General features: G+C 53.8%; 1 protein-coding gene across 5 annotated transcripts in view; it reads left to right on the top strand.

Moving 5' to 3' along the window:
- SEPTIN5 (septin 5) overlaps nt 1-22,482 on the top strand; it is a 40,931-nt gene that overhangs the window by 6,122 nt on the left and 12,327 nt on the right. Inside the window, exon 2 of one of the 5 annotated variants that reach the window (XM_050318826.1) lies at nt 13,018-13,081. The exons of 2 other annotated variants lie outside the window; for them this stretch is intronic. In XM_050318826.1, coding sequence (XP_050174783.1) covers nt 13,018-13,081 — 64 coding nt within the window. Of the gene's footprint in view, nt 1-13,017; nt 13,082-19,374; nt 19,685-19,707; nt 19,814-22,482 lie in introns of those variants that run through there. 2 more of the 5 variants (XM_050318825.1, XM_050318827.1) reach the window with 2 other exon arrangements.

The raw sequence follows: 22,482 nt of genomic DNA, 5'->3' as shown, positions 1-22,482 counted from the left end.
GCTGCTGTTCATCCAAAACTGGGGCTTCCAGTAACACTGTTCAGCATCAACAGCAGGAGGTGGCACTGAGGGTGCAAGAGGAAGGATTTGGATGGAGTGCTGCCCACAGGGGCTGGGCTGCAGGAAATGGAGCAGATCTGTCGCTCCTGACTTAAGTAAGAGTCCTCTTTGTTTTGAGGGCTGAATGGGGTGATATTCTTAATTCCTTCTCTTCTGTATTTCCAGTGCATTAAGTGAAATCTCTTAGGGCCCGCTAACACTCACATCTAGACTGCTGGCCCTCCCCTTGGTCATCGCTCCCAGCCCCTGCCACTGGTCCGGCAGCATCACAGCAGTGATGCCAGGGGTGGCTGAGAGAAGAGTGCTGGAAGGATGCAGGGACTGGCTTGCTGCTGAGCAGAGCTTGGCTAAGTGTTGGCCAAGAGCTGAAGAGGAAGTGAAACCCTGCACAAGCATCTGCAAGGGTGTAATGCCAGGAGGGGGAGGAGAATTGTTCAGTTTCTGGCTTTAATACAACTGTCCACTCCTGAAGTCAAAAGGAAAACGAGAAGTTGAGGCTGAAGTTGAGCTCTAGAAGAGGGACGTAGTTGTGCTGTGCAGGGCAGTGCAGGGATGCTCAAGGTGGCACACAGCTCTGTGGGCACAGCTGTGCAGCCCTGGACTGCCCCAGCCTGGTGCCCTGCGTGGCAGCCGGGGCTGACGGAGGCTCAGGGCTAATGCAGGAGGATCTTGGGCTGCACTTCAGGCTGGCCTGGGGCTCTCTGGGCTGTGAGCCGGGGCTGACGGAGGCTCAGGGCTAACGCAGGAGGATCTTGGGCTGCACTTCAGGCTGGCCTGGGGCTCTCTGGGCTGTGAGCCGGGGCTGACAGAGGCTCAGGGCTAACGCAGGAGGATCTTGGGCTGCGCTTCAGGCTGGCCTGGGGCTCTCTGGGCTGTGAGCCAGGGTGGTTGTCAGTCAGTCAGAGGTGGGAAGCCCTTCATAGAAGTTAACTCCAGTTTCTCACTGAGCTCTGAAAGCTGGGCTGTGTCTCTGCAGGGTGGCTCTGGCTGATGGCAGTGACGGCTCACGAGCTCACCCTGACAGGGGTGACTTCGGAGGGAGGGACGGGACTGCCCGGGCTGAGCCAGCCCTGTGCAGGGGGAGACCTGAGCTCTGTGCAGCTCAGCCCTGGCTCTTCGAGGGATCTTTGGGAGTGCCCTGTTTGTCTTCAAGCTTGTTATCAAGTGTGTCCAGGGTGTGTGTGCAGAGTGTCTGCCTGACCCCACCCCAGGCAGTCGGTGCCGTTCTCCCAGGATGACTCCTGGCAGGGAAACGGGGAGCTGGGAGTGCAGGCTGAGCAAATAAACCACAGGATGATGAGTGCTAGCTCCTGGAGACTGGCCATGAGGAGCCAGCCCGGCCCACTGACCTCTGGACGTTCTCAGTGCAGAAGCAAGGGAGGGGAAAGAGAGATCCACTCATCGACTTGTGGGAAAAGATCTCCAAGGGCTGAACATCTTCCTCCTGCTTGCTGTGAGGCAAAGCTCGTGGCAGGACAGATGTGGTCAGGGCTCCAGTGACTGTGTCTCATTTTCCCTTGCATTTCCCTGGTGCTTGGAGCTGTGTGAACAGACACATGAGAGCACAGGCCAGGCCTTTTATTGCTTTAGTTTGTATTGCAAGTATTTTTAAGATCACTTCCCAGGCAAGTCGCTTTGGTTCAGCCTCCTGTGATGTCTCCTGGCTATTTCCTCAGTGTGGGAACTATTTTAATCCTGCCTGACGCACTGGGCTCATTCTTGGTGTGATATGTACACACATGCAGTGTCTTTAGATCCTGCAGTTTTACATCCACTTTTATTTTCAAATAAATTACATACTGCATTAATTATATATTCGGGTGAAACGTGAGTCACAGAGACATCTGCTATCTGCCTGCCCTACATACATGGCCCCCTTGGCTGTGCTTTCTGTTTAGTTTAAAGCTCTCCTGAGTCTCTGCTTTGAGTATTAAGTGAGGTGAAGTCCTGGAAATGTGGATAAGCAGTATTGGAAATGCTCATCTGTACCAGTAGTAATTTCCCTCTGCCCAAGGCCTGATGTAAAAATTGTCAGGCAGATTTATGGCTTTTAGGATGCTATAGATTCTCAGAGGTTCCTGCTGCTTAGAAGGTCTGGTGCCAGCTGGGATCAGACAGTAATGAGAGGCATCAGAGCTCAGGAGCTGGTGTTTGTTCTGTTTTGTAGGCAGTGGGGTGAATCAAGGCATCAGGGGTTAAAATTCAAGTGCTGCAGCTGGCCTGCAGCAAAGCCTCGCTGCTGTGATTGCACAGTGCTGAGAGGAGCAGGATGTGTCATCGGCACAGCAGAGATGCTGCTCATCTCTCATCTCCCATGGGTTGTTCTCGCAGCCCCGACTTACAGATGGGTTCTGTGATGCAGCTGCAGCCTGAGCTGGAGCTCACAGACAGGAGAGTGCTCCTGTCTCACTCCTGAGGTTAATACCTGTTCGTCCCTTCCTTTAAAGGGCTCTCCTCCCCTTGAGAGGAGCCCTTGGCAGAGCATGTATTTACGAGGGAAGTGCATATCAGAGAGGACAGTTACTGAAAAGGACTTGGTGCTTTTACCAAGCAGTTAATCCTGGCACATGCCTGGGAAGCACTCCAGGTTCAGTGAGCAGCTGAACACTCTGCATCAGCTCTGGTCTGCTGGCAGCCCTGGGGCTGACACTTGGGAGGCTCAGACAGGCCCAGGAGCTCAGTGAGTTAGAGGGGTGTTTGCTGTGTGCACCCCAGCACTGTCACATGGACCTGTTGGGGACCCTGCTCACCATCACTGAGCAGCAGGAGCATGTCCTCCTGTTGCTGGGATGAGCCTCATCTGCCCTGCCCCACCACACTGGGCTCATACCAGGTTCACAGCACTGGACTTCACAGCAGTTTGAGCAAACCAGAGTGACTGGATGGAGCCCAGCGTTCCCTTCCTCAGTGCCCGCTCTGTGCAGCCTGCCAGTCCCCAGACAGAGGCTGCTGCCATCTCAGAGCTGTGGGATGGCATTATTTGCAGCAGCTCTCATTAATGTCAGTGAAAGCCTTTCTGTTTGAGGTGGTGGGGCTGGTCCTCAGTAGCTGCTCAGAGGTTCCAGGCAGTGCCAGGCATTTTGCTGCCTTGTCTGAATGCTCAGTGTCATCTGAACATCTCCCTGCTCCTCTCGTGGTCGCACTGTCATGGGCAGGTGTCAGGCAATAGCAGAATTGTTCTCTTGGTAAACAAGCGATGGTGTTGTTGGAACTGCCCTTCATGTGGCAGCAGTGCACTATGTGCATGGGGTTGCTAATGAGGGATATCATGGGCCTTGTTAGTCTGAAAGCTTAATGAGCCATCTTCTGGTTCTTTGTGAAGTGTGTGGATGCCTCTTCCCGTGTACTCTTCCTGTGCTGCATCTCGCTCTGGGTGTGTTTGGTACTGAAATGTGTCCCTGCAAGGTAGAGCTCACAGCACAGATATGGGCATTTGAAGGGCTCAGGTCCCACTTGTGACATTAATGACAGTGGACATCCAGGAAATGTCTGGATGAGACTGCTGCTCTTGCTTCCTCAGACACCCTGAGTATGCCCCAGGGCCGAGCTCATTTGTGGCTCCAGTGAATCCATGTGTATTGGGTACCTAGAGCTTGTCCCTGAGGGGCTTATGGATTTTCCTTCATGACAACTAACCATTTTCCTTTATTATTTTTCAAAAAAATCAAATAATTAGGGCATCCACCCACCTCTTGGCTGGCATCCTGCAGTAATGGGCCAGCTTGTGTTTTCTCCAGCAGAGGAAGCAGATCCTGCTTTGTGTTTGCAAGGCAATGGTTTAAAAATGAGCCTCAAAAGAAAAACTGATTTCCCCACTTATGGCAGATTTACATCAAGAAAGAGTCCTATCAAAATTTCTTAAAACTAGGCCATGAATTTGGCCTGACACTGTTGATTTGGTTTTGTACAGGGGAATTAGTGTGTTCCACAGGTGTGCAGGTGAGGGAGCATGTTCCCTTTTGCTCACAGAACCAGACCTACTCCATCTTTGCCATGTCCCTCAGCACTGGAGGTTAGAAATCCTCGTGTTAGAGATATTTCTTTCCCTTCTTACACCCTTGAAATTGGTGATAAGAAGGGAAAGAACTTGATGTATTCTAGGAGTACATGAAGCTACTGTGAATTGCAGGGACAGCCAAGTCTCTGGGTTAAGCCAGGGTTTTTGGGGCACTGGGGACTCAGTTTGCCAAGTCTGGCTGTGTGGTGTGACATGTAGCATGTCTGGGAGGGGCTGGCATGTTTCCCACGTGGGACAAGATCCCACACAGAGAATAAATCCCAAGAGATCGCTGTTTGGTCCCAGAGCCCAGGCTGGGAGCCCAAGAAAACCCCTCCTCATTCTGCATGTGACATCAGTTATCCTTGGATTCTTCAGACAGATGAAGGTTTGCCTCGCTGGCTGCAGGTCCCCAGAGCTATTGTGGGTAGCTGTCTGATCCTGCACCCCGTTCTCGTGGGAGGGCTGTGAGTGGCAGGTTCCTCTGGGCTGCTGGGGCTGTCGCTGGAGCTGACACTGCATGGGTGCTGGCTCTCCACTGACCTATTGACAGGGCTGACCATTCCTCCCCCTGCCTGCTCCCCTGCCCTACCTCTGTGGCTGTTTCCATTTCCTCTGGTTGCCTCCTAGGAAAACACAGTCTAGCAAATGCAATTCTTTCCACTCCATTGCTTCCAAGTTCTTTCTCACGTGGCGTGTTGCTGCCCCTTGTGTGTCCAACAGCTACAGCGTTTACAGTCAGATGACTTTCTGTCTTGTCTAATATCTTCTTTAGTCCAGTTTCATTCTGACTTCTGTAAATCCATTATAATCATTTCAAAGGTGACATTTTCATGAACTCTGCTATTCCAGTGCCTGCTGTGTTAGCATCTCCCATCTTATATCTCATGCACTCTACCTTTTTGTTACTTTCAGGTGGACCCCAGAAAGAGATTTATGAAATCAGCAATATTACTGAAAAACATACAGGAGGAAGGATTCCACAATAGTCTGTTCCTTCTGATCAGGACTGTTAACAGTTTTGCTGCAGGGCAAGTAGAGAGTATAGTGATGACTCTGACTGGATAAACTTTCCAGTGGAAATCAAGACTGGAATAGCAGCAAAAACCAGTGTCACAGCGGTGTTATCTACAAAGAACAGATGTCATGGAGAACCCAGCTTGCTCCGTGACTGGGCTGTGTCCCTGATGCAAGGACATCAGTTATTCAGCACTAACCTTTTGTGATTGCTTTCTCCCTCATTTTTTCAGGGGAGAAGGTGGAAAGGGTTTTAGGAGGGCTGGAGCAATATAATTTCGAATGCATGTCTTTTAATGACCCTCTGCAAAGTTTAGTTCTTCAGTCTCTGTCTCCTGCAATCCAGTTGGATGCTAAGGTTTGTTCCTAAGCCTGTGATTTTTGGCAAGGAGAGAGGCAAAATGGCAAACTCGAATTTGGTAGAAAATACCATTCCTGAGACTTAGTCAGGACTTTGTTGGTATTCCAGGTCTGTCCTGGTCTAACTGGGTTGCCTTGTCTGGCCACAGTATTTTATATTTATCCTGCATCAGTGATGAAATTTGCCAAAATGGCAGAGTTGGGTTCTAAGCTCCTGCCTTTTTTTGGAAGACCATAAGCTTTGATCTTGTTTCTAGTGTGAAGCTCGATGTGGCCTTGTGGCACAATGGCAGGGTTCTTGAGTGTTTGTGTGGTGATGGTGTCTGTGAAGCCTCTCCTGGGCCACAGCCCTGCAGTTTCCCCCTGTGCCAGCCCAGAACTGGGGGCTGTCCCTGCCCCAGTTGAAGTGATCCTCCTCGCAGTGCCTGAGACAGTTTTATATATATATTTATATTTATATATATATATTCTGGATTAACCAGGGAGCTGACACTTTCCCTTGTCTGGGTTGGTGGTGTGGAGATGAAAGGCTATAGGATGAAACATAAGCTTTTCCACAAAGGCCATTGTACAATATAGTTGTTTTAAAGGCAAATTTTTCAGTTTGCAATAACATGAACCAAGAGGCAGCCTTCTTTAAATACAGATGAAAGTGCCCAAGTCCTTTGAAATTGAGAGGAGCGAGGTACCTCCTGTATTTTTATGAATTTGGCTCTGGGGAGCAGCCTTGCCACTGCTCTTGCCCTCCATCCCTCTGGCTGATCTCGGTTGCTGTGTAGCCAGAGCTCTCACCCTCTCATGAGGATGCTGCTGCTGCTGCTGCTGCTGTGGAATTTACATACCTGGTGCCAGGCTTGCAGTTGCCTTTCATGTGCCGTGGTCCATGGATTAGGTCCAGGAAAGGGGTAAGTAGGAAAATAACTGTGAAAATATTGCAGGAAGTATGTTCCAGGCTGTTCTGAATGGCCCTTTCATCTTTGCCTCAAAAAAACCAGTGAGAGCTGTAGCTCTAACACTTTGGTTTCTTTATTGACACTGAAAGTTTTACAATGCTGCTTCGTTTTTTAGGGACTTTGTTTGGTAGAGCTGCTCCGTTGTGGACTAGTGCTCTTAACCTCATCCTACCTTGCTTCTTTTGAAAATTGTCCCCTTCACCCTCCTTCAAACTCGTCTTTAAACCCCTGCTGTGTGTGCTGGCAGCAGCTGGCTGGTGGGTGGTCCCTGTTCCTCACACTGGCTGTGCTCTGACTGCTCCTGTGCCTGGCTCTTGTCTGCTCTGGCGCAGAGCCCGCTGTGGCCAGGATGGGCTCTGCTCTGCTCTGCTCTGCTCTGCTCTGCCGTGGGGATGTGCTCCTGCAGTCCCTGCCTGCAGCCCCCTCTCTGGGTGACAGCTCCAGGCTGAGAGCCAGCTTTGCCCTGAGGCTGGATGCTCCTGCATCCCATGTGCCTGTCTCTGCTTCACCAGACTCTCACAGCATGGAAAACCTCGCAGGCTTTGCTCTTGGAGATCTGATCTCACCTTTTGCATTGTTGATAACTGAGCCACACCTGCCTGGTTGAGGTCCCCCTGGGCTCTGCTCTTTCTGGATATGCCAATGGCAGCAGGGCAGAGAACTGAGAGAACTGCAGTGAAGCAGCTGTTTGCTGTAGCGAGAACATCTGTACTGACTGGGCTCCCTGCAGTTGGGCAGTTGGTGCTTTCACCTTTAAAGTCCAGCTCTAAGGCTCTTGCATAAACAGTGAAATAGGATCTGCTCCCAGGGGAACAGTTTATATAGTTAAATCTAAGTATTGCTGGAAAAGGAAAATAAAACCTTCATTTCTGACTTCACCAGGGTACCAAAGTCCTTACGTCTGTGGAATTCCTTTGCAGAGAGAAATCCTGGGAAGAGAGTCTTTTCTTGAATTAGGTTACTTAATGTTGTTCTTAATATAGTAATGTTTTCACAGCATCTCTTCCATATCCTCAGGTCCTGCTGCCCAGAATATTCAACAGTCCCTCAGTGAATCTTTCCAGCCTATAGTTTTGGAAACCTCAGGGTGTGGTTTTGTGTGGTTACCCGTATCTTATCTGTCAGTTCCTCAAATACAGTACAGTCCCATCCTTACCAAGCTGCCCTGAGTGAAGCCTTTGCTTTCAGTCTGAATGCTTTTACCTGCATATTGAGCAATTTAAAAATAAAAATAATAAACAGAGAAAACCCTCAACATATAGGAAGACTCTGTGTCAGCATCAGTGCAGGTCTGCTCTCACTGGCAGGATTATTTACGTTTTGTTTGCAGACGAAGTGTCTGTCCATTCCTGCACACAAGGCTGGGTACTGGAAAAGAGTGAAGCTGACAGAGAGCAGGACTTTCCTACAGCTGGTGTTGGTGGGGTTTTTGGGGGACAGAGAACACAGCTCAGAGCTCTGCAGGGCGCAGACCTTCCTCAGTGCCCTCCAGCCCTGGATCCTCAAGGGATCCACAGGCACTTCTGGCCCAGCCAGGTCAGGTGTGGGTGTTTGCAGTGAAGTTCCCTCTGCTTTAGAGGTGACAGAACTGAAGCCCAGGATAGAACAGCTCTGGCTGGCTGGGTCCAGTCACTGGTGTGGCACCAGGGAGGCCAAGGCCATGTGCGGGGGCTGCAGTGGGGCTGGGTCCAAAGCGTGTAGGATCAGAGCAGCTGCATTTGCTCACAAAATGGCCCCATCCAATATCTGCCATCACAGGGAGACTGGGAATTTTGGCAGAGGCCAGAACCTTAGTGCCTTCCTGTGTTGAGCAAAACCTGGGCTGAGGGGGAAAACCCATGACTGTGTAGGAGGGAACTGTGTGCCAGTGATGTCTTGGCCGTTACTGCCTGAGGCGCTGCTGGGTGCTGTGGTCGGGTTAGAGCTTCCAAGAACGAGGCACTGATTCATCTGTGGTCAGTGTGTTTTTAAAATAATGCCACTAATCTGTCAGTCTGGTTTCTTCTGGCCAAGTGTGACCACTGCAAGGCTCTTTTCCATAGGGTTCCCCTGTGCTGGTGACCTGAATTTTCACTTTCCTTTCTCAATGTGTTTCCTCAGGCACTTTACTGCCTGATTCAGGTAGGGGAATCCCGCTGCCACCTAGAGTGGTGTGGCACTTGTACAGTGGAGAATGTGGCTGTGCTGCAGAAACCACAGGGTTGTGGTGCTGGTGCTCAGTGCTGCACTGCCAGTACAAACCATTTCCAACAGTGTGTGTGGAGAAAGAGCTGGGCTGCTGCGGAGCTGGGCACAAGGCAGAGGGGTGTGGCTGGTCTGGTCTGACAGTGCTGCTCTGCTTGGGTTCGGATCTGGGGAGCTGGGGGTGAAGTGTAGTCCTGTGCAGCTTGTGCCATCCCCTGCTGTTGAAACACTTCCTGCCAGGTTTGTTGTTGCAGGGGAAGGAGGGAGGGTGGAGGGTTCAGACGGCAGTCGACTGGGAGGCAGAAATAAATAAAGTGCTGAGCTCTTAATGGGGAACATGCTCGGTTGGTTTGGGTTTCCCTCCCCACCCATCCCGCTCTTTTTAATCTGTGGCACAGTCCTGAGAGCAGTTTGAGAAGGGAAGTGATTTCAGACTGGAGATGACCTCATCCGTCTCCAGCTCTGAGGTGGAGCAGCCTTTGGAGGCACCACCAGAGCTCACACTGCTCTTGGAACGGCCAGGCCAGGGCTGGGGCTCCAGGAGAGCCCTGTGCCTCCTGCTCAGCCTGGGCACGTACAGGGGGCTGTCACCCCGAGCCCTCCTGCAGCCTGCCAGCCCCCTGGGTGTGGGTATGTGCCATGCAGCCCCAAGTGTGGGTATGTGCCATGCAGCCCCCTGGGTGTGGGTATGTGCCATGCAGCCCCCTGAGTGTGGGTATGGTGCCGTGCAGCCCCCTGGGTGTGGGTATGTGCCATGCAGCCCCCTGGGTGTGGGTACGGTGCCATGCAGCCCCCTGGGTGTGGGTATGTGCCATGCAGCCCCCTGGGTGTGGGTATGTGCCATGCAGCCCCCTGGGTGTGGGTATGTGCCATGCAGCCCCCTGGGTGTGGGTATGTGCCATGCAGCCCCCTGGGTGTGGGTATGGTGCCATGCAGCTCCAGCCCTAGGAGGTCGTGTCTGCCCCAGCTGGCAGGATTTAGGGCTGCTCTCTGCAGTGGTTTGGCCTCTTCAGGGAGGGGACAGGAGGTGTGGTGTTGTGCTGTTTGTGCTGGTGGAGAGAACAGCCCTGAGCAGCACCAGTGCTGGGAACCAGCCCTGTGTGTCTGCTTGAGGGAAGGGCTGTACCTGGCTAGGTGGGCTGATGAAAAGTCCTGTCCTGTCCTGCAGGGCGCTGAGCTGTGCCTGGCTGCAAAATGTGCTCAGTGCAATTGTGTGTTGGTGTGGAAAGGTGCTGAAGGCATGTGCTTGGCTGGAAGAGTCCCTGCTGGGATCTTTGTATCCGAGGGCCCCAGGGATCAGTGGAAGAGGGAATCAGAGCCCGGAGGCTTTGCTTTTTAGGACCTGAGATGTCACTGAGAGATCTGGGAGATCTGAGGATCTGGAGCATGGGGTGGGAGCCAGCTGGGGTGTCAGCTCCAGGTTCAGGTAGTGGTGGGGAGCTCAGGAGACCACAGGCAGATGCTGCTTGCAGAAACAACCAGAGATTTCTCCTTCCTGACATGGCAAAGGGCCCTTCTTCCTCCTGCCTCGATTTCTGCTATTTTGAGGTGGCCAGGATTTTCTCTTGCACAGTTGGAGCCTGGAGTCCATGGGTCTGCCAGTGTCCAGCCAGCCAGCTCTACCCTGGCTGCTGGAGCTGGTCTGCCAGGCACAGCTCTGGGCTTCTGGAAATGGCCGTGTTTTCCAGTAAGGGTGGCTTCCAAATGCTGTCTCACGAGCCCTGTGGGGGAGGCCAGCCACTTCCCCTTAAGCATAGTTGTCTTCTGGCTCCAGCTTAAGCTGAATAGATGCTGGGCTGTGGTGGGCTATGGGTGGGAAGATAGAAACAGTCTTTTCTCATGTCCCTGCAGCTGTGTGGCTGTGGAGGAAGCTCCATGAGCTGGGTAGGCAGTACAGAGGGGGATAAGTTCACAAAAGGAATTTACTTTTCTCTTGGCCTCATCCCAGGTGGTATCAGCTCTTACTTGGAGAGAAATTCCCCTCACAACACTGCTAAATGGGGAGAGTTTAACCATTCATAGGATCTAGCAAGAGACTTCCCCCAGCCCTCCAGCATAATGTCTCTTCTGGCTCTGAAAAAATGTGTGCTCAGAGAGGAAGCAGCAACCACAGGAAAAGGGTAGTTGCTGAACACAAATTGCCAAGAATTAAGCAATCTGTTTTATGGTATGAAACCTCCTATTGAGCAAGAGGACTATTTTCCCTCCCAAGGCAGGTGTGACTGGTAAACCGAGGTGGCAAAGTCCTCGCTCAGTTCAGCTGCCAGACAGGGCCAGTATTTCCTTAGCCCTCCCCACACAGGGTGTCCCCAGTTTTTATCCCTTTCCTCCTCCTGCTGTTCTCTTCAGAAGCTGCCTAGACTCTCCCATGCCACACGCTGCTGTTTTCATCTCCACTCTCTGCTTTCTGTGCTTTTTGTGCTGTTTAGAGCTGTGCAAGCACCACTGGTACATCCTGCTCTTTTTTGGGGCAGGTGGGTATGTTGGTTGGCCCAAGCAGGTGCACATAAAAATGCAAGCATGAAAAGGGTGTCTTGGTAAAGATTTCCCAACTGGTTGTCTGTTCAGTCCCTATTTGCTCAGGAGAGCAAAGTCTCTCTGGAGTCATTTGCTCTGGAGCTGCTCCTGTGAGCCAGCACATAAATGGAAACAGATGGCACCATCTCAGTGGTCAGCAGGAATTTCTCACTGCTGCAAAACTGCTGAAGAAGTTTGGGGCTGGACTGATCAGACGAGGCTGCTGTGCTGGTGGGGGGGCTGGCCCTGGCTCTGTGCCTGGGGTGCTTGCCATCACCCCTCTGTTGCAGGAGCTGTGACTGCTGAGCCCGCCTCCCGTTCCCGAGAGCTGCGCTGTGTCCACAGCAGCCTCAGGCAGGGAGTTCATCTGGGCCCCACAGAGCCATCAGGACCTGTCAGGGTCCATAGTCTGGGTTCCAGACCTTGCAGTTCACACCTGCATTGTGGAAGGGCATGGGGGGCTCTCTGCTATCTGACACAGTCTCTGCTGAGACTCTGAGCCAGATACTTCTTCATCCAAGGTCTTTGCTCTGTTTCACTACAAACTCAGACTAACTAGTCTCATTTTTTCCATACTGGTAAGCATCTCTCTGATAAGGAGAAGCAACACTCAGCAGTTACTGACTATTACTCTTAAGTATGGAAGAAACTGTTTAAATTCCCTTTGACAGCACAGTTTGATTTAGATGTTCGGTGACTTGAAGTTTTCTCCCATCATTACAACATTTAATAAAATGTGAATCTCCAGTCATGCTGCAGGGCACAGGGAAGTGGCAAAGCTGTAACCAGGCTTGGTGTTTGCTGGAGCAAGTGGGTGAGGGAGAAGGGGAGAGAAAGGTGTTGGAGAGCATCTCAGTTCCCTTTTTGATTATTCTGACGGCTCCCCCAGGCACGGCCGCAGTGTCTGTGCTGGCTGGTCCAAGGAGCTGGGGTGAACACTGCGTGGCTGCACAGCTGCAGGCAAGTGGGGAACAATCCTGGGCCCCAGCTGCCTCGCAGCCCTTACCTTTTCCTCTTCCTTCATGCAGCAAAGTGCCATGCTCTGTGCCTGCCTGGCCGGTCCTGCAGCTCTGTCCAGGGCCCCCCAGCTGTGCTGGGCACCTCTGGGGCACCGGGACTGTGATGCCTTTGGGAACACCGAGCCACACTCCTGCTGTGCAGCAGCAGCTCTGATCCAGCACAGTCACTGGTGTGTGCCAGGCCAGCCAGGCTGCAAACGGTGGAAGAGGCACCTACTGCTCAAGGGCTGCAGTGTCTCAGGCCTCGTGTCTGCGAGCCTGGCACAGCTGGGTAGTGCTCCAGCTGGCTCTTGGTGGGCAGCCAGCAATGGGCTGGCACAGATCAGAGGGGAGACAGTCAGCTGCAAGCTCCTGAAATCTTCCAAAAGGCTTTTCAGAGCCCCTTCCCTGGGGCAGCCAGGTGCAGAATAGAAGCTGTCTAGCTCAGGCAGCAGTGTGGGGATGCTGGATGTCTGGACAGCTGGCATTGGAGAGCTGTGAGATCTGTGCTCTGCATGGACTCAGGACACTGCCCATAGAGAACACAGTATGTTACAGGGTACAGGAGATCAGAATTGACAGATTGTCCCTGGAAACCTGAGGCTGTACATCTCCTGTGAGGGAGGATCTGTGGGGGAGTCATTAATCCCAGCAGGATAACTCCTCTGCTGTCCTCTGTCAGGTGGAGCCCATGTGTCTGTGCATCTCTGCAGGTCCTGGGGCTGCTTGTGCAACCACCAGGGCTTCAGGTACGAATATTGCTTCCCAGAAAGCCACTGCTTAGTGGCAGGGGAGGACAAACACGTATGCTCAGTGAGGATTTTTGTGGATACTTCATCTGGGCACACATCCCTTCCCTTCTCTGGGAGCTCTGAGAGGCAGCTCTGTGTTGATTTACCCCAATTTTATCACTGCTCCATCTCTTCCTCAGGTTTCCTGCAGGAGGGTGTTATGATCTTTTTCTGAGAGCACCTCACACGATGGCTGAGAATCAGGTACGCTTCTTTAGGCCCTGCCCAAAAGGAGTGTTTGCACCACTGCTCATAAATGGAGGTGTGCTGCAACCCCAGCCCAGCTCACTGTTATTCCTGGGGATTAGCTAATTGCTTCCAATTGCCAACAACGGTCATTGAATTCACGCTGTGATTTCTGTGTTACTCGAGGAGAAGGGGCAGGTGTGGGAGGGAAAGTTGTGTTTGCCAGGCTGAAAAGGACAAATGCTGCTGCAGCGAAGCACTCAAATCCTCATACAGTTCATTTCTGCTGTTTGTATTGAACCAAGAGCAGCATCCAGGGGAAGAAGGGAGCAGAATTTCCCTCTGACTAATGCTGCTGGATTGTGCAGGGCTGCGGGGAACTGCCAGCCAGAGAAACCATCAGGAGGGGAAAGGAAATGGGAAGGGAATCTAATTATCCATCTGCAAAGACCGACGCTGGTGCTGATGCAGGGCCCAGCCTGGGCAGACTGGTGTGGGCAGTGACGTTTGCACAGACTGTTTTTGTGGTGGGGCTGGGAAGGGTCTCCTGGGGGTCCCCTCTGCAGGTGGTCCCGCACACCATGGGCAGCCAGGTGAGACTGAAGCCAGAGAGCTGCTGTGGCCGGGCCCACTGCCCCGTGCTGGGCTGTGAGGGACAGGCTCTGCAGCCAGCCCTGGCCATGCTGTGCGGGGGCAGAGGGAGGAGGGTGCGTGCCTGGCTCCTCTCAGCAGGCTCCCCGTGGTCGGGTGGGCCGGTGCCACCAGCCCAAGGGTGAGGGAAGGAAGGTGGAGGTGCCCGTGTGCCCCTGCCAGCTCAGCGTGCACAAGGACTGTGCCTTGTGCTCCTCGGTGTGACTGCGCAGGGCCAGTGACAGCAGGGAGGGAGGGTGGGAGCCTGGAGGTCTGAGCACTGAATGGAGACCTGCAGGAGACGCCCTGGGAAGGAGAAGGTGCTTCTACCTCCTTGTCTGCAGAGCTTTTTGGGGTTATTGCTCACCCGGGCTAAAGCCAGCTTTCTTCTCCTTGGGTGCTTCCCAGGAGTGAAGGTTGCTTTAGAGAGATGCCTTTTACCCCTTAACTAATGGAATTAAAAATTACTTGGTGAGTTAAGAGTGGGCTTATTCTCCTCTCTTGTGGGCGTCAGCTACTCCGAAAGTTCTGTTAATTGTAGCTGGGAGATCCAGATAGAGGTTGGGAGCCGTCCCAAGACAGTTTGCTTTTATTCTCCCAGTACTGTTTTCAGGAGCCTGCTGGGAGGACAGCTGGGTTCAGAAAGACCTTGCAGACCTGGGAGTATCTGTGAGATGGGTGAACTGGGGATGAACCAGAAGCATCCCTGATTGAGTGAAGCATCCCTTTTCCCATCTTACTTGCCCCTGCCTTGCCTCCCATGTCAGTGCTCAGTGTGCTGCTTGCAGGGGTGCTGCCCCACCCTGGATCGTGTTCCCTGGGGATGCCTTTGGGTTCACTCCCGCTGGCCCAGGCGGGAGGGTCTCACGGTGCTCAGGGGCCGGGCTGTCCTCTCCGGGTCAGGATTCAGCCTCTGGTAGACAGGCCTGATCCTGCATCCCTTACTCACGTGAGCAGTCGTCTCTATTTCAAAGGGACTACTCGGTGAGTAAGGATCGCAGGATTGGGACCACTACCTGTAACTTAAACCGGACCTTCTGTGGGATCCTGTCCCCAGCCTTTTCCTGTTCAGGTATGCTAACATGCATCGAGAGCTTCCAAAACTGCTGGTGCTCTTGCCATTTGGATGGAGAACCTGAGAGCTGGAAGAAGCAGTGCCCTTGCACTTCAGAGGATAAATCACCATTATTTTCCATCCTCTCCTGCCAAAGAGCTCCAAGCCCAGCCAGCTTCTGTGCCACAGAGCAATGTGTACCTGTTTGTCTCCCAAGTGCTGCTGTTCCTGGCTTCCCAGAGCTGGCAGGGCTCTGCTCTGCCTCTCTCTGGTTTTCCCAGCTGTAGCTTTGAGTTGAGAGCCTGGGATTCTGTTTAAGCCTGGTTTGTGCTGCAGAGCTGGAGGATGAAGCAGGGGGAGAGATGAGCAGTGGCGGTGCTGAGACTGCCGCAGACCTTCCTGCGCCACTTGGTTTCTCCTCCTGTCTGAACGGGCTAAATTTGGAAACCTCTGCCCTGTGCTAAGGCTTTGAATGCGTTCTCAGTCAGAGATGTCAGTGCCTGTGACCCCGTGCGAGGTGGGAGCAAGGAGGGAGGCAGGTTTGAGCTGCACGTTGATGTCTGCGTGGCCAGGGAAGCCGCCTGGGCGCTCCGGGCTCCACACGGCCCTTCCGCGGGCCGGCTTCTCCCTCGCGTGGAACGCGCTGGTACCGCACCCCCTGCGACCCAGCTGGGAAGACATCCAGCCAGCTCCACGCCTGCCCAATTGGTTACACCGTGCAGATTGTCCTGAATGAGGAGATGGGTGTAAGAAGCGCTGTGAGCTCACTCCAGAGCGAGTCACGAGTTTAAACAAGCAGGAGGCAATTTATGGTTGTTGGTCCCTTTTGAGAGCTGGAAGTGGAAGCATGGCATGAGTCACACAGTGCTTCTTGGGAAGCACGAGGCACTTCAAGTGGAAGCAGGGAGCACAAATACCTTTGAAATGGAATTCGATAGATTTCTGGAGGGATTAGGTGACAAAACAGCAGTGATCCTTGAGCGGAAATTAAATCTTGACCTGTGGGGTAGGTAAAAGAAAAGACAAGATCTGGTTGCTGTGTGGATTGTGCTTGTGGCACTGAATGTACAGGGTATTAATCCTGTGCTTTGGGATTGCTTCATCTCTGGTCTGCTATCTTGCTTTTCCTTGAGCATCAAAGAATGAAGCCTGGCTAAAGTGTCAGGGCTCTGATGCTTCCAGTAGCGACTCACATGGAGCTTGCAAGTTCAAGGTTAAATTAATCATCAGAGTTTAGATCAGCAAGGCATTTTCCCTTGGATCAGGCCAGCAGGAGCCTCAGGGTGAGTGTGCAGCTCTGCTGGTGATGGAGCAGCAGAGTTCAGACCTCGTGATACCCATGAGATTCATCCATCTGAAGTCAGCACTGACTTTCCATGGAGTGGGAGAGGAGGCAGCAGGAGAAGGTGGGAACTAAGTCCTGGAGGTTCCCAGCTCTGCACCTGCAAGGAAGATATCTGCAGTTCCTCATCTTCCATTGCCTGGTCCAAGCTGGGAGTGCTTTTACTGCCTGCTGCTGCTCCTGTTCAACTTGAGCAAACAGCTCCTCTGGAACTGCCCTTCCCGTTGTCCTAGAAAACAGCCAGGAAGAAAATTGCCCTTCTGTGGGGAATTCTGAAAATAGCTTTGTCTGCTTCAGAGGAAAAAACATAAATGCTGTTATTCCATGGCTCTGCTGCCCCTGCCAAGCCATGGATCTGCAGTTTCGCAGCTGCTCTGCTCAGGCCAGCCTGGCTGGGTGCATCCCTGGTGCCACCCTGTTCCTGTTGCCCAGCTCTGTGCCGCTCAAGAGCGTCTGTCTGGATCAGGCTGAAGATTTTTCCTTCCATGGCATGCTCCTTGTTGTTCACCAGGGATGGAGCCTGAGCACTGCAGCCCCTATGACTTAGCATATCTGCCAGAAACCAGCTTCCCTGTGGGTGGGGGACCTCTCTCTGCTGTCACAGTTTGACAGAGAAGAACTGGTCCGTGAGGTGGGATGATGCACCCCAAGCCCTTGCTGACTGTTTGGCAGGGTGGGGCCAGGCCAGGCTCTGCTCTGACAGTCTGGACTTCCACTTCACCCCTGAGTGCTGCTGCTAACACCTACCTGGAGGGTAGCTTAGAGGTGCCAGTGCAAGAGAACATTGTAGGTTTTGCTCTAGATATTGAAGGGGCAAAGATTTTCTCTGCTGAGCTCTGCTGCTCAGGCCCGATGTGCTGTTTTTCCTGTCTTGAGGATGTCATACATCTGATTTGTTGTTGGAGGAGCAGGCCAGGGTTTACACTGGGCATTTCCAGGGGCTGTGTGGAAAGAGAGGAGTGTAATCAGGACAGGGGCAAAACAAGAGTGGCTCATCTGTCTTTGAGAAGTTTGCACAGCCCAGCCTGAGCCAGCAGCTCCGGGAGTGTCATGGGGCACATCTGAGGGACACGAACGAGTCTGTCATTTATGGCTTGGTGACTCTGAGGAGGCAAGATGAGCATCTCTAGGAGGGACAGAAGAGGCTGAGTCTGGGACCAGTTGAGTGTCCTTCATCATTTTGGAAGCCATTGCATTGGCCACTCAGCCTTAAGATGCTCTCTGTAGCCAAGACCTACTCTTCTGAGTTTCTTTTCCTAATCTGCCCTCCGAGTTCGCAGACGTGGCATTCTGACTGGAATTCCTCCCTGACTGCCCGTCCTGAGAGCATGCATGATGTGTGAGAGCTTAAGGCACTCAGGAGACAGTAGTTCCTTGTTCCTTTGCACTGTCAGCACAGCTCCTGGGACCATGAACAACACTGTGATTTTGTCGTAACTAAATCATTGCTGATCTGTGATCCCAGCTCAGAGGAATGCTCTGATTTGGTGCAGTGGGCTCGTGGGGACACAGCACATCTCCATGTGCACTTAGAAGATACTTGTGGTTGGTGGCTGTGTGGCCTGTGGCCCTCAGACAAGGGTTTTCCAAGCCATGAAAATCATGGGGGCTGGAGAAGGTTTGCTTGCAGCTGTTGTGGTTTATGGTGTAGAAGGACTGGTGTGAAACCTCCTGTTATCTCACGTGAGATGCATCTTTGGTGAGCCACAAGCCACTGCTCGTGCTGCCCAGTGCAGGCAGCGCGGTACCGACACTGCTCCTCGCTCCTGTGGAGCTGCAGGCCCCAGCGCTGAGTCCTCTGGCCAGGAAAGCAAGGATTAGCTGCTGGGAATCTGGGAAGGAAAAAAAGGTGTCATGAGCATGGCTTGACCTGGCACTGGGCTGGGAGACCCATGCAGGGCTGTCAGCTCCCCAAAGAATGGAGCAGTACTGCAGAGCAGGGGTAGAGCTGCCAAATGGGGACGTGTTCTGAGCAATGGCAACTCCTGCCACTCCTGGATCTCAGTCCAGGCCTTCTGCTGCATGCAGAAACAACTGGGGGCAAAACCCAGTGGGTGTAATTTAAGGACACTGTTGGCAGAGCAGGGTGGTTTGGAGAAGAGCTTTGTGCATGTGGTATGACAGCTGCTGTATGGTGGGAGTTTTCCTGCTCTGGAAGTGTTTCCCAGTTCTCCTCCATTTATTTTTCTCAGCCTTTAGGACCTTGTGCCTGTGACGCTGCCTTCCCTCAGCTTACAGGGTGGCAGCATAGGGAAAGCACTGGGGGTTTTTCCCTCTTCTTTCCTTTTTTTCAGCATGTGGGATATATTTCTAAGACCTTTCCTCTCTCAGCTGCTCCGAGACTTGGGGCCACTGGCCCTTGTATGGCTCAGTACATTGTAGCAGAACCAGGGTCAGCCAGACCTGGGGTGCAGGCTGGAGGCACCGCGTTGTGGCCCAAGGGTGACCAGTGCTGACCCTGCAAATCAGGTGCTCTGTGGAGCCAGTGCCAGAGACCTGCAGTTCCCAGAGAAGCAGTGGGAGCTCTGGGAGCAAGGCAGGAGTATGGCTGAATGTGTCCTTCCCGCTGGTGAGCAGAGTTGCTCAGGAAGCCATTTGGCAAGGGACAGGTTCCTCCAGCAGCACCAGTGCCGTCATCTCCTGTCACTTCATTATACATGCTGTGGTATTACCCCCCCAGCTGGTTTCTATGGCTGCACAGAAAGGTGGAAAGCAGATCTTATAGGTAGGTTCAGAACCCAGACTTGAAGTTTAAATTACTTCTGTGGTGTGCTGGGTTTGTCTGCTTAACAAACACGCAGATACTTCTTTGTTCTGAAATGTCTTCAAAGCTTTAGTGGTTTTAAGGTCCAGAATACATCTGTTTTGCTATTCCAGTTGGATTCAGAGATGAGGCTGCAATTGTCTGGACAACAGATGAACCTGCACCGTGTGGAAGCAGATCCACATCAAGCAAGACTACGATCTGGGGGCTACGTTTGGGCCCTGCTTTTTGGGAGCTTTCTGGACCCCTGCGACCTTCACCCACGCAGCCATAATCAGCACATCTTTGCTGAGGGCAGGTTTCCTCCAGCAAACCTTTGTCTCGGCCGCGTCAGGCAGGATATCTAATGAAATCCCCAGCTGAATGAGCCCATCTGTCGGGCGGCGTCGGGCTCGTGGCAGGGACAGCATCCGGGCCGTGGCAGCCCCTCCGCAGGACACTGCGGCGACATCGCCGCGGCCGCCCCGGCCTTTGTCCTGTCCTGCCGCAGGCTCCTCCCGCGGCACAGGCGGAGGCAGGAAATCCCGGCAGCTGCCTGGGAGCCTTCCCTCGCCTCTCCTCGCTTCTCCTCCTCGCCTCGCCTCGGCACCGGGCGAGCCGAGCCAGCCCCGCGTGTGTGTGCACGCGTGGGCGGGGGGGCTGCCGCATGGATTTGGCGGAGGCTGGCAGGGAACACATGGGTTGGGGTTCCGTGGCTGGCCCGCGGTGGCTGTCTGTCCGTCCGTCCTGCCAGCCGCGCTCATGGACGCGATCATCCTGCAGGAGCGCTTGGTGGAGCGGCTGCTGTCCCCCCGGCCGCAGGCACCGCGGAGCCACCCGGGCCGGCTGAAGGTACGGGAGGTATTTATAGCACTGCGCGATCCGGGGAGCAGCGGGACACGGGGGGGGAGGATGGTGCCCGAGCAGGCGTGTGCGGCACAAGATGAGCCCTCCGAGGAGCGGAGGAGCGGAAAGACGCTGGTAAGGGAGGGATGGCGGCGGCAGAAGGGAGGGCAGCAGCCCCCGCGGGAGCGGGGCCGAGGGGCGAGTGGCGCAGCTGGGAGATGGGCGACATTGTTGTGTGCTTATTTGATGCGGTGATTCCCTCTGTGGATGGCGTTTGTGCGCTTGGGGGGGCTCAGGGCGGGAGTCAGCGCTGTGTGCCCATACGCAGTCCGGTCTGTATTAATTAGCAGCGTGTTAATGCTGTGCTTTGCTGGCCCGTGTTCCTTCTCTGCAGCAAGTGCTGGTGGGCGAGTGGCTTTGCCGAGGCTCCGGTCTCAGCCCCAGGCCCGAGGCGGCAGATGTCCGCGGCAGATGCCCCGTGGCTGTTTGCGTCTCGAATTTATGCAGCTCCGTGCAGTGAAAGCAGGCGGAGGGTCTGGCTGTCCCGCAGAGCTGGGCTGGGTCGTGCAGGCGCGGCCGTGCCCGGCCGGAGGAAGGGCCGCCCGGGCCGGGGCTGGATGGCTTGTGCTGGAGGCTGTGACACCGACAGGCCCCTTCCCTGAAGAAGTGGAGCCAGAAGTACCAGGATCCTAGCACAGCTCCATCCTTCCTGGGGTTTGCTCCAGACCCTGATAGGGGCTATTCTTCATATTTGTTGCGGTCCCATCATGTTTAATTTTAGCCCTTTTGAATATACCCAGGAAGGCCCCATTTATCCCCTGGCTGAATGGAGAAGTCACGAGTCCTGGGTTGTTTTAAAAAGCATCTCCACCAGAAAGGTGAGGAGGGTATTGGGAAGGACAGGAGTGATGGAGGCTGTGCAGCATGCTCTGCCTTGGAGGTACAGACAGCACTGCCAACACCTTGGTACCAGGATAGCTTCTCCTCTGAGCAACAGACCCCAAATGTTTCTGTCCCCCAACAGGAACAGGGCTTGAACCCACCAGGGCTTTGCTGCTTGGCTTGGGCTCCCAGGGAGAGCACTGCCTGCCTGGCAGCCCGTGGAGGATGTGAGGATGTGACATGTTGCTGTCATGTCCGGCGAACCAGGAGTGTGTGCTGAGGGACGTCTCGAGGCGTGGTTTGCTCTGGCCTGCGGGGCTTTGGTTTGTGACAGTCCCCAGGATTGGCCGCTGCTCTGGGTGGCCTCTGCTGTGGTGCATGGGGCACGTTTCCAGGCATGTGGGAGCGGGATGCCAGCAGGAACAAAGGCAGCACCACGGAGCTGGCGGTGGGGAGAGGGGCTCAGAATGCCGCTGGCTCGGCTGGCCGGGCCCTTTCCCGACAGCTGGAGCTGGCAAGGGAAGCGCGGTGCTGTGACCAGCTGTCCTGGCCTGTGTCAGCTTGATGGGAGCTGGCTTGTGACGAGGGGGCAGTGATGCCTCCAGGAACTCCCTCAGTCCAGGCCTCTCATCTAATTAATGAGTTTAGCTTTTCACAACCCAAAAAGCCTCCTGCCTCCTTCAGTAGCCCTCCCAGGCCTCGGCATTCTCTTCAGTGTTCTCCATCCCATGCACAGTTGCACTGCATATACTGCCCTTGTTGGGCCTAACGGAGGTAGTGAGTGGTGTAGAGCTTTGAGCAGGGCACACATGGCTCAGGAGGCTCCCTGGGCTCCTTAAGTGCTTTGTTGCTGGTGGCACGCTGGCAGAGACAGCGGCACGTGCCTGTCGCAGTGCCTGAATACGGCTGGGATAGGAACACAGTGGGGACCTCAAAGCCCTGCTGAAGAACTGTGGATCAAGGCTGGCCATGGTGCAGGGACCACACTGCTGCCCGTGAGAGAGGGCTCTTGTAAGAAGGGGCTCCCTCCTCCAATTCCCCCTGATCTCTTGCCTTTGCCCTTGGCAGACACACTGACCATCAGCCCCCGACAGGGCTCTGCAGTGCGTCCATGGCTGTCAGAGGGAGGCTTGGCTGAGGACGGGGCTTTTCCCCTTGCAGCTCTGGCTGCCTCCCACAGTGAGGGAAGCTCCTCTCTTGGTACTGGGCTCAGCACTGACCTTCCTTTCTTGTGAGGGGAATGACTGTGTGAGTCACTGGCAAAGGGCAGTGTCCATCACCAGCTGGGATCTGCTCATTTTGAAGGTGGTGGTTCCACCGAGCTATGGGGAGGCAGCCAGAGGAATGGTAAATCCACGGTGTCCTGGTTGGGCTTGAACAGAAACAAGAGATCAGGTTCAGCCAGTTGCACCTGGCAGAAATAAGGGGAGTTGCACCAGAGCTCAGCTCCCCAGAGTCTCCATTGCCAGCCCTTAGTCATCCAGGTTAAAACCCAAAGAAAGCAGGAGAAACACACCCTGCACCTCAGCTCTGGTTTTATTAGCACAGAGTACTAATTCACGTGTCAGGTCACTGGAGAGAGCAGGTGATCTTTGAGTGGGAGCTGGGGCTGTTTTTGAGGAGCTCCTGGCTCCGTGGATTTTTCTCTGGATCCACAGGGGTATGATTATTGTCAGTGATGCTGGAAAGTGGAGTCTGTCGTGTCTCTAGCTCAGGCATTTGTGAGTGGCTTAGTGTGTTTGCACAGAGCATGTGCCAGGCTTGTGGGGTGGCTTTGGGTTTTGGCTGTGGGAGCACGCAGTGACAGCGCTGCGGCTGGGGGTGCTTGGGCAGAGGTAACACCCCTGTAATACTAAATGGAATATCCTCACCAAAAGTATCTCAGCTGTGTTATCAGTATTTCCACATCTTCCCTCTTCCCT

The sequence above is a fragment of the Myiozetetes cayanensis genome, unplaced genomic scaffold (genome assembly GCF_022539395.1).
Source record: "Myiozetetes cayanensis isolate MyiCay16 unplaced genomic scaffold, myiCay2020 scf21, whole genome shotgun sequence".
Classification (NCBI taxonomy): Eukaryota; Metazoa; Chordata; class Aves; order Passeriformes; family Tyrannidae; genus Myiozetetes; species Myiozetetes cayanensis.
Note: the sequence above shows the minus strand (reverse complement) of the source record. Positions and strands in the feature narration are given on the sequence as shown.